Genomic DNA, 12,434 nt, shown 5'->3' with positions numbered 1-12,434 from the left:
TGAAGGAAAATATGTAAAATGTAAATATGTTATAAGAATCTTCACTAAAAATTTCAGCTGTCTATCTTTTATAGGAGCCGTGAAAATAACGTTTCCCCCACTTTGTCTCAGACGGACAGACGGACGGACATTTCGAATTATAGAGTAGCTTCGCTACTAATAAGAAGGCGGGAGGGTTACTCAAGAGGCACTAATTATAAAACGCCATTTTATTTAGTCATGGTACTGCTGACAACTTTCTTCTTGATAAGGTACACATTTTAAAATAAGGAAAATGATGGTTTAAGATGTGCAACAAGAATAAATTATTAAAAGTTGGGCGGTTTCCCTCAAATTGTCTGGTTAAATACCTTACACTTGTCCCTCCGTACAGCTAATTACGACATCATATTTCAATCGATACATAATTATTTGGACGTTGCACCAGATTTTCATGTACTCCCTGTCAATATAACCACGAATTCTATACCCATTCATATTGGACTTACATGCAGAATAGCAGAGAGCCGTCTCTGTTTCTTTACAAGATAGATAAATTTTGTTTATTTATATTAATGTATATCAGGATGGTAATAAAACTTGGAATATAGAATCACTTGTAACAGAAATTTGTGATGTTCAGGTAATATCATTAAATTAAGAGATTCAGGGATAGGACATTTTCATATTCCGATGTTTATGTCTCCCATTTGTTGGACTATCTAATATATCTAGTATTTGTGTTATTATTGTAGGAAGAATCAACTAATCAACTATAGGCCTCCCCTCATTTTTAATTTTAGTTATTAGAAAAGATAAAAAAAATTGTGAGGTGGACATTTTTTCTAGGGTCGATTTCTCTTGGGAGGTTGGTTGTACCCTCCGGGTATGAAAAGCTATAATGTAAAGGAGAACCATATCGGTTCGGTGGTTACTTTATATAAAGATTAGATTTATTTTGACAACTTGTTAATATTCAATATTTGTAAAGTATCTTTATATTGCAGAGCCTGGTTGGCAAACCTAAATTATTTTTCATCGAAGCTTGCAGGTCAATATTTTTTTCATTTTGTTTTTTTTATTTCCTAATGTCGGACGTGTAAAACAATTGCGCATGAAAAAATATGCCTAAATAAAGGTTCACCGTTTGTAGGGGTAAAGAGCAGAACCAGGGAACTGTACTGATGACAAAATCAATGGCGCCCCCACCCCAACCTTCAGGGGTTACTCTTCCAAATAAACAGGTAAAAATTTGGTTGCCCTTTTACAAGTATTTGTCCAAATACTTTTTTTACCCCTCCCATCCCCCTAACCTTCTCTTTACTATCCCTGAAGCTATTCTAACACTAACTTAACCTAGTCTAACCTAATCTCTTACTCATAAAGTATACTTGTGGTTAACTTTCGTGCACAGATATTTATAGATTTCTTTCCTAATTATCATGCTTCATGCCTTTTAAAAATATTGTATTTAGGATGTATTTGTTGGATTTGCGACAGTGCCTGGCTATGTTTCCCTAACATCTTCTGGTGGAAGTCCGTACTTACAGGTAAACAGTAACAAGGATTATTTTGATCATTGTAACAAACGTAGTCTTGTCTAATTAGTTTTTATCTATGAAGGGGTAATATTGATTATAATTATTGGATATTTAAAACTTGATTTAAATTCAGTAAATAAGGAGCAGAAAACTTTCATATATTTTGCATTTAAAAGATAATACAATAATTGTAGAATACATATTTATTTAAGATTTACAAATAACATGTATAATAATAAAATTTATATGCAAACATACAATTATTTAAGAACCAGAGAATAGCCAATGTTTAATTTATATGCAAACATACAATTATCTAAGAACCAGAGAATAGCCAATGTTTATTTTTTAAAAATATTTATCGCCCAGTTTAACTTGTTGCATAGATACTTTGCTCTTCATTTTACCTCTCACGAAGAGTAAATAGAGTGTAACTGTAGAACAAACTAGGTAATGGGCGGCCATACTCCAGTTATAAAGTGTGTTACTTTATTTTATGTTTTATTATTATTTGGCCACAACTTAAAAAATATGCTCACAAATCAGACCTTTTTCGACCAAAGATTCTCAAATGGTTCCTTTACAAGCCCAATCAATCAGTTTTAAGATATCTTTATATTTCAAGAAAAATTTATGAAAATACTAAAAAAAAGCAAATTTGGGTGTTACTTTTTATATGCACAGATACCATAAAATCAACAGAAAAAATACTTATTTTTACTTATTTTCTGTCATTTTTAAAGTTTGATTTTGTTAAATTGGCTATTCTTGAAGGGATTTATGCATTGAAATATACTGAAACATAATATTGGGCAGAAATTAATGTATTTCAAAGAAAGAAAATTTTAAAAATAAGAAATTCACTTCAGAGGACAGCTGCCAACCTCCAGTTGACATGATATAGTTTAATACTTGTTAGCAATAATAATTAGCCCAAAAAGTAAAACAAAAAGTTTTTTAATATGGTAAAAAAATGATAATCTAAATCTTAATTTTGGGGATGATGATCTGAAGGATGCTCCTACTGGTGGTGATGATGACCCAGATCGTATCCAAGTACATGAGCATTATGACAACTCATCTATTGAACTATGGTCCAATTTTTGTATTTGTAGCAGCCTCCAATTAAAAGTTGTAACAAGAAATACAGTGTGTTTTTTTTATGAGAACTTTTTTGAAAGCAATTTTACCCCACTTATAGTTATCAGAATTTAATGATTAATGGCTTATTTTCTTCGTTTTTAAGGGAAATTATGAAACAACCAAAAAAAATTACAGTTTTTGTTGAAAAAGTACAGTAAAGTTGAAAATTAAAAACTTAGGTGTCAACATCTAAAAATGGTTTTAGCGCATTTTTCTTATGTTTAAATATTCTACCTTTTGCAAGAATGGCTGCAAAACGCTTCAAAGTTGAGATATAGAGCTATAAATTTATACAGATACTATTAGGGACATGTACTAGAATAGGTCAAAGTTTGAAGGCCATATCTCAATCAGGGAGAAAGTACTGGCCCCCCAAAGTCGACTACTGAAAATCTAATTTTGAGCATAAGAAAAATGCGCTAAAACCATTTTTAGATGTTGTCACCTAAGTTTTTAATTTTCAACTTTACTGTACTTTTTCAACAAAAACTGTAATTTTTTTTGGTTGTTTCATAATTTCCCTTAAAAAACGAAGAAAATAAGCCATTAATCATTAAATTCTGATAACTATAAGTGGGGTAAAATTGCTTTCAAAAAAGTTCTCATAAAAAAAACACACTGTATAACCATAGTTTAATATGTCATAATGCTCATGTATTTGGATACCATCTGGGTCATCATCACCAACAGCAAGAGCGTCTTTAAGATCATCATCCCCAAAAGTAAGATTTAGATTATCATTTTTTTACCATATTAAAAATTTTTTTGTTTTACTTTTCCGGCTAATTATTATTGCTAACAAGTATTTAACTACATCCTGTCAACTGGAGGTTGGCAGCTGTCCTCTGAAGTGATAGAGGTCGAATTTCTTATTTTCCAAATTTTCTTTCTTTGAAATACATTAATTTCTGTCCAATATTATGTTTCAGTATAATCAATGAATAAATCCCTTCAAGAATAGCCAATTTAACAGAATCAAACTTTAAAAATGACAGAAAAGTAAAAATAAGTATTTTTTTCTGTTGATTTTATGGTATCTGTGCATATAAAAAGTAACACCCAAATTTGCCGTTTTTTAGTATTTTCATAAATTTTTCTTGAAATATAAAGATATCTTAAAACTGATTGATTGGGCTTGTAAAGGAACCATTTGAGCATCTTCGGTCGAAAAAGGTCTGATTTGTGAGCATTTTTGACCAAGCTGTGGCCAAATAATAATAAAACATAAAAAAAGGTAACACACTTTAGAATAACTGTGCTGTATATTGTTATTACAATTGATGGCATGATGATATAAAACACTAACATTAAATAACAATATACATAATAGAAAAACAGAAACATGCATTTTAAGCCATTTAATAGGATGAAGGGAACATTGGACTGTTAAATAAATAGGTACCCAAAGTTTTAGAAAAAAATACAGAAAGGGTAACAATAATTTATCGTCTATCGTCTTATCCGTAGCTATTTCTTATTTTGAACATAAGAATAAGTGAAGAAGCATATTCCTTTTTGTACTGTTGGCCAACAAACAAGAGCGTAGTCAAACAGGCTTATGGCAGAAAGTCCTAGATAAATAATATTAGGTTAAATCTTATAAAGAGTAGGTTTTGTTTTGGTAAGATTTTTAGGGGGGAGGGGGTCAAATTTAAAATCTAATATATTTCCATTTTTTTTTGAGGGGCAGGGGTGGTTTTTGGACGTCCTTAGTTAGCAATTTTATTTGTATTTCTATGAAAAAATACCTTTCACTAAAATCTTACCTATTCAAAAAACTTCAAAAAAACTAAACATAATTATTTAATGAAAGCTTTGCAATATTTTGATATAAATGTCCTTGGTGAACAACTTACCCAACCAAAGTCCTAGGGCACTGCCTAGCTCAACAGCAAGGGTAAATATATCAAAAGCTTTGACAGCCTTTGATACTGATACTGTTTCTGCTTTGATAAATCTTAACACTGCTTGTCCCTATATTAATATTTACTCCCTTTTAATATCTGCTTTTTTAGTAGCGAAGCTACTCTATAATTCACTATGTCCGTCCGTCAGTCCGTCAGTCAGTCCGTAACGCTATGGGGGAAATGGGATTTACTCAGCTCCTATAAAAGATAGGATTCTGAAATTTTTTGACAACATTCCCATCATTAAGGAGCACAATTAACTATAAAACATCAATGGCGGTCGGACGGCTTTTTGGCAGGTTTTAGGCTATTTTTTTAATTTTGCACATTTTCCCCCATATCTTTGGTGTTTATGGTCCGATTTTAAAAATTTTTTCAGTTAAAGATATCAAAATTAAATTTTCCGTCGTTTGGAGAAAACAATAATGACGGTCAGACTACCTTTTTGCAGGTTTTTGGCTATTTTTATATTTTTTACATTTTCTCCCATATCTTTGGTGTTTATGATCCGATTTTCAAAATTTTTTCAGTTATACATATCAAAATCAAATTTCACATTGTTTGAAGAAAACAACTATGACAGTCAGACTACCTTTTTGCAGGTTTTTGGCTATTTTATATTTTTTACATTTTCCCCCATATCTTTGGTGTTTTTAGTCCGATTTTCAAAATTTTTTCAGTTAAAAATATCAAAATTAAATTTTCCGTCGTTTGGAGAAAACAATAATGACGGTCAGACTGCCTTTTGCAGGTTTCTGGCTATTTTTATATTTTTTACATTTTCCCACATATCTTTAATGTTTTTAGTCCGATTTTCAAAATTTTTTCAGTTAAAGATATCAAAATTAAATTTCACGTCGTTTGAAGAAACAACCATGACGGTCAGTCCCATCCACAAAATTTTGTGCTTCGCTACGTATGGATGTTGTCATCCTTGTTATCATTTCATTGCTCAATTTCACTCTCCACCTCCCTCTACCTCTCCTCCATATTAATATCTCCCCCAATCACTCCCTCCCTCTCTCTGTTCCTTTCAATATACGTTACTTTTGAACGTATTATCCTTGTTAGTAGCGAAGCTACTCTATAATTCGAAATGTCCGTCCGTCTGTCCGTCTGAGACAAAGTGGGGGAAACGTGATTTTCTTGGCTCCTAGAAAAGATAGACAGCTGAAATTTTTAGTGAAGATTCTTATAACATATGCCCATCTAATCTATACATTATTTTGTCCATCTGTCTGTTGTTTGGGGTGCTAGATCGATTCCTAGATTTTCATGTTTTTGTAATTTTCTCAACTCCTTTTTAAGATAATGGGCTGAAATTTTCAGGGATTGTTTAAATTTACATTCTACATATTTTCTTTAAGTTTTATTACGATTTTTTTTTATTAGTTGGGGTGCTAGATCGATTCCAAGATTTTTAGGTTTTCTATGGTTTACTCGAATCCTATTCATAATTTGTGGCTGAAATTATCAGGAATTGAATATGCTCATATTCTACATTTTTTATCAAGTTTCATTAAGATTTGTTTATAAATTGCGATGCTAGATCGATTCCTAAGTTTTTAAAATTTTCGTTGTTTTTAAGGTTGTGTGATTTTTAAGGTTTCCTTATTTCCCTATTTTATCAACATTAATGTTTATTGTATAAAACTGCTTTATAGCATTTTTTCCGATATCCATTCATAATTTTTGAGCTTCGCTACTTATGGATGTTGTCATCCTTGTTTACAATGTATTTTGTATTCTCATTTGTGAGTACATTCCTTAAAGTGAGTGAGATGTAGTTTTTCTTCCAGTTTAATTTCAACTTTAAAACACGGGGGTAGACATTGTTTCATAAGGTCTATCTTCATACCATCTGTCAGAATGTCGATATCTTTCCAAATCTTAAATGTGAAATTGCATTTGAACAGGGATGTAGGGATGGGACAATGGATCTATTCTTTTTTGTTACATTGGATTTGTTACTAGAGCTATAGCAACTTTGCTTATTTTGGATAATGTTTAAAATTCCGGGTACTAATGAAGAAGCAGCTTATAGTGCCCAATAAAAAATTACGTCATACAATACAAATGACCAATAATAGGCCAGTTTACATTTTACCATTGGTCAATTACAGTGTATACTGGCTTATCATTGGTCATTTGTATTGAACGATGTTATTAGTAGCGAAGCTACTCTATAATTCACTTTGTCCGTCTGTCCGTAATGCTATGGAGGAAACTTGATTTTCTCGGCTCCTATAAAAGATAGACAGCTGAAATTTTTAGTGAAGATTCCTATGACATATGCCTATCTAATCTATACATCTTTTTCCATCTGTCTGTTATTTTGGGTGCTAGATCGATTCCTAGATTTTTAAGTTTTCATGATTTTCTCAATTCCTTTTCAAGATAGAGGGCTGAAAATTCAGGGATTGCTTAAATTTGCATTTTACATATTTTCCTTCAGCTTTATTACGATTTTTAGATTAATAGGGGTGCTAGATCGATTCCCAGATTTTTAGGCCTTTTCTTGATTTTCTCGATTCCTTTTCAGGATTGACGGCTGAAATTATCAGGGATTTCATTAAGATTTGTCTATTAATTGGGGTGCTAGATCGATTCCTAGATTATTAACTTTTCGTGATTTTAAAGGTTTCCTGTTTACCTATTTTATCATGTTAAATGTTTATTGTATGACACTGCTCTATAGTAAATTTTCACCCCATATCTATTAATAAATTTTGAGCTTCGCTACTTATGGATGTTGTCATCCTTGTTTTTTATTAGTCACTACAGGCTGCTTTCTAATGAAGAACTTCGCAAAATTTGTTATTCTCTAAGCAGACTCAGCATTTTAGTAATCATTATTTTATGATCTTTTAAATTTTATCAGTTGTGTTCACAGGATTTGGTACAATTGGTATGGCAGGTCTCCCAAATATAATTTTTAAAGAGGGTGTTGACAGCCCCGGCCCTTTACTAAATCCGATGTTTATTTATCATTACACTTCTGTGTTCAAGTTTATAAACCAATACTAAAGTTAAATTTTCATACAATAGTAAGATTTTGAAGGAATGAAATGTTGATAGGCTGACATTTTTAATGCAGATTATTCCTTAAGGTACAAATTTAGATCCATGTCTTTTGTTGGTATATCTGTTTCACATTCTTTCCCTTCTATAAACAATCCAGTCAAAATATATGCATTAATTTTATATTTATTAGCTTTCTAAATCTATTCAAACATTTTGGTAAAAATCTCCTGATTTATTTAAACTGTGGGCTTTAAACAATGGCGTGAAGCGCTAAAAATTTTTGAGCTATCATTTAGAAAACTAGAGTCCAAACTTAGTTGTAAATGTACTTTGTAGTTGGTAAGTGATGTACTTTTTTAAAGCGAAACTTTTCGTTGATTTATGTATGTTAAAGTTGTCCTATCAATTTCAAACTTTGCATAGTGATTCCTGTAGTAGCTAGGTAACATTTTAGAAAGCGTAGCAAATCTATAAATCGTTACTAGAATGTCCGTACGGCCATTTTAAACATGTTGATTCTTAACTTTTTTAACAGCAAATTTTCATATGATAGAATTTTTCGATTTATCTAATTTTTGGAAATCTGATTCCTAGGACAACAAAGTACAATGTTATAAGCGAAGCATCTCTATACTTAAATCCTAAAAATGTAAGTATGTCCTTAAACATTATCCTGTATACGCGCAGTTTTTCAACAAATTTGCTTAAAATTTTGTTTCTAATTTTATATAATTTATTCTGATTATTCAGTTATGGCACGCTACAAGTGTTAATGTTCGTTTGTCCTACCATTTCAGAGCTTGTTTAGATTTGGGTTCATTACCCTACCACTAATACAAAACATCCAATTGAAATAAAGATTATATATCCTAAAACCTCTATTAACAATCAGGTTTTTTTACGGTTTTCAATGAGAAAGATATAAAATTTATTGTTGACTTGATTCCTTTATTTTCCAACCAAGGAGGATAACATCCAAATGTTGAAAGAATATATTTTTTATAGACACTATAAACACAATCTGTTCAAATAGTAGATGCTTATTCAACAAGAGTTATTTTATTTACAAATGCCTGCTTTCAGTACCTAACCACTTCAAGTGGTGACATATGCTTTTATTTCTGATTGAATCCAAAATAAATTTATGATTGTTGAAATGAATAAACACCATCCTCCATAATCTTGATCCTTATTCCTGTAGTCAATACAGGTACTACCAGCATTTATTGTGTGGTCATGAACCTTAAATTTAAATGTAATTTTACAATTGAAGATTTAGTTAATTTCAGCTTTTAGAAAAAGAAATTGCAAATTTCCAAAAATACTACAATTATTGCTACTTTTATTTTATTGTATTTTCAGATAATATCTAAAAATATCTATGACCCCCCCCCCCCCAAAAAAAATGAAGGGCCTAAGCACAATCAAATGTAGTAACTTTGTAATTGTTAACAATAATCTAAAGATATCCACATTTTAAAGATGAAATAAATCGATTGATATTCAATTCACTATGACCTAATTTTGATAAAGTTCCTTTAATAAATTCATAATTGTAAAATCACTCTCCTCATATAATATTTCATAAGTTTTATAATCAAAGCTGTTGTTCGAAGTAGCCCCCAGCTCAAGGGCAGAATTTGAACTTTTATCTGAGGTCAACCTTCATTTATTACTTTGAGTATAGTTTTATGATTAAATTTTAAAGGATATTATAAAACATAATTTTAGCCCTTACATATGTACTCTATAACTATTGGTGCCTATTTCAAATATTTTTACTGATATAAATATGTAAACTCCTTGTACATTTTTATACAGTTTTGCAAATGTTTAAATGGAGCATTTTTAAAAACTTCCCTTTAATTGTAAAATACATTTTTGCAATTAAGATAATATGTTGTTTAAACTAAATTGCTGTAAGCAGCGTTGTTGGATATGCTGAGTTGCGGCTACCGATACTAAAAATCACCAAATCTTTCATCACGAAACCTTTCTTTACGTATTTTTTTTATTTTGTAGCATGAACGACCAACGGTCAAATTAAATTGTATACTTGATGCCTATTGGTATCGAAAATCTCAAAAAAAACTTCTGCCATCTACCCTAAATAGCAACTAATAAAATCACATTTTGGACTGATTGACTGACGAACGGACAGACAAAGTGATTTATAGAGTAGCTTCAATCCTAAAATTGGATCTATGTGATGAAGGAACTCAAAGTTGCCTAGTGTTTGTTGTTTCATGATCAATAAACGTTTTAATCTTCTTGTCTGTGGTAGTTATAGTTGTATCTTTGTTTAGTTGGACTATTAGCAGACAAAATCCTTAGTGGGGATTCATTGATATTCCAAACCCAAAAGGGATGTTAAAACCTCCTCAAAGGCCCTTTACAAAATCATTTTCAGGTACTAAATTCTTCCAATATTTTTAATGAAAAAAAGTCCCCTACAAAGGGAGCGCAACCAATTGCGGGGCGCTGTAGGAACGCCCTAATTTTTTGAAAGTACATTACCCCTCCACCCAATCATTAGAAACACCTTATTTTACTTAACTCTCCCTCAAATAAAATGGAATCTTGGACATTCTTGGGTGTAGGTATTTTCCGTGCGAGGCTGTTTTTATCTGTACTTAACCTAACCTAAAATAAGTATAAAAAATACATTATTTTGAAAGTTTGTTACTGGTGTATATGCAATTAAGAGAAATATGTCGATAACCTAACTAAATCTAAAGGTTATTTCACTGAAAAAATACAATCACGTGGGTGGGTAATTCAATGTTTTTTCCTTGGTAGAATTTGAAAACAAGTTTGCTTTTTGTATCCACTGTTACTTTACTGTAGTTATCATGTGAAAAGTCCTATGTAGAAAAAGAATGACAACATATTTATCCATATACGTAGCAAAGTTCCCAAAAAATCATTAATAAACGAACAAAGTGAATTATTCAAATGTTCATTGGTCACAAAAAGATAAGATAGATGAAGAAAAAAGTATAAGAAAGACATAAGAATTTGAGATAGAAAACGATAGAAAATCACGAAACCTTCATAAAAAGTATTTATGTTTTTTATTGTTGATGGACCCGCAGACAAACTAAGTTGTAGACTGAATACTCTTCAAAAAAATTAGTAATATCATACAGCGTTACAGACTGACGGATGTCGGACATGCATAAAAATGAGTCCATGTTTATAACTTTTCACTTTATTCCTGAAATCTTGTTCATAGATGTCATTCGCCATTTTATAGAAAGATGTATTTCCATACTTTCCTGCGGTTTCAAGATTTTTTATGGCAATCAGTAATTTATATTAACTTAAAATTTTGAGTTAGAGTTGGAGTAAACTCAGGGATGGGCTGGAGGGGACTGGTATCTAAAGTTTTAAAACATTCTACAAAGGGGGTAATTTTTGTACCATTCGTTGGGATGAATATAATTATATCCTCCATTGTCTTATACCTTAATTTCCTTGGGTAAAAGTGGTTTTTAATTGAACTATTATTATGATAATCGTTTTATAAAAAGAATTTGAGATCTATCATTGTAATTTAAAAATCTTTCCTTTCCACGAAGGTGCAGTCTCTCCCTCCATCATTCCCGCCAGAAACTTGGACTGTAGAGTGTATCCTTCTTTTCTGGCCTTACAAGTCAAGGGATAAAGTCAGATTGTACCTATTTTTGCTTCAGACATAATTGCATCCTTTTAACTTAAGTTATGCTTTCAAAGTGCCTTACAGATCAAAAAGACCCCCCCCCCCCATTCCCGTATTTTCTAATAAATTGTAAATCGAGGGGACGAGGGTAGTTTTTTGTTTGTTTGTTTCTTTTTGGTTCCGGTCAGATTTTTTCTGTTTCAAACCAGCAAAATAGTGCCTGTACAATATTTACACTCAGAGTTTTACCAATGGGTGTTTCTGTTTATGGGTTGATAAAAGGGGAATGCAGCAAATTGTTTTCAGTCCCAAAACAGCAAAATAGTGCCTGTACAATATTTACACCCAGAGTTTTACCAATGGGTGTTTCTGTTTATGGGTTGATAAAAGGGGAATGAAGCAAATTGTTTTCAGTCCCAAAACAGCAAAATAGTGCCTGTACAATATTTACACTCAGAGTTTTACCAATGGGTGTTTCTGTTTATGGGTTGATAAAAGGGGAATGCAGCAAATTGTTTTCAGTCCCAAAACAGCAAAATAGTGCCTGTACAATATTTACACTCAGAGTTTTACCAAAGGGTGTTTCTGTTTATGGGTTGATAAAAGGGGAATTCCTAATTTCTATTATAAGGGGGTGTTAACACTCCCTTCTCCTACAATATTTACACTCAGAGTTTTACCAAAGGGTGTTTCTGTTTATGGGTTGATAAAAGGGGAATTCCTAATTTCTATTATAAGGGGGTGTTAACACTCCCTTCTCCATGTTTAAAGGTATGAAATAAAGAAATAAGGATAAAATGAGAGGTTTCTCTCAGGTTAATATTCTTTATCCTTGCCTTCTCATAGTTGAAATGATTCCTCATACAAATGTATAATGTTGGCTTCTCAATTGAGTCAACTTTGGCCTCTTAGTTTATAGGTACAATTTTAAATATGTATATAAAAAGTTATTTATTGGATCGTATTATAGGCAGTTTATCGCTGATACCTAACCTAAAATTTACGGCTGCCGTAGTAAGAAAAAGTTTTTGATATTTTACTCATATTTTAATTTTGTACAAAAACCTGATTTTTGAATGATAATTGGATATTGAAAATATTTTTCAATTGATTGTTTAGATTGGTAAATGAAGATTCCAAAAGTAAAAATTTGGAAAGCAACTCTAATTTGCCTTGAAT

The 12,434-nt window shown here is 31.3% G+C and overlaps 1 protein-coding gene across 1 annotated transcript in view; it reads left to right on the top strand.

The window, feature by feature from the left end:
* Positions 1–12,434, top strand: part of LOC145305686 (uncharacterized) — a 72,347-nt gene that overhangs the window by 14,579 nt on the left and 45,334 nt on the right. Inside the window, exons 13-17 of the mRNA XM_080147398.1 lie at positions 218–251; positions 566–622; positions 987–1,030; positions 1,133–1,223; positions 1,455–1,529. Coding sequence (XP_080003524.1) covers positions 218–251; positions 566–622; positions 987–1,030; positions 1,133–1,223; positions 1,455–1,529 — 301 coding nt within the window. The remainder of the gene's footprint in view (positions 1–217; positions 252–565; positions 623–986; positions 1,031–1,132; positions 1,224–1,454; positions 1,530–12,434) is intronic.

The sequence above is a fragment of the Acartia tonsa genome, chromosome 14, assembly GCF_053477335.1.
Source record: "Acartia tonsa isolate MP-2025a chromosome 14, ASM5347733v1, whole genome shotgun sequence".
Taxonomy (NCBI): Eukaryota; Metazoa; Arthropoda; class Copepoda; order Calanoida; family Acartiidae; genus Acartia; species Acartia tonsa.
Note: the sequence above shows the minus strand (reverse complement) of the source record. Positions and strands in the feature narration are given on the sequence as shown.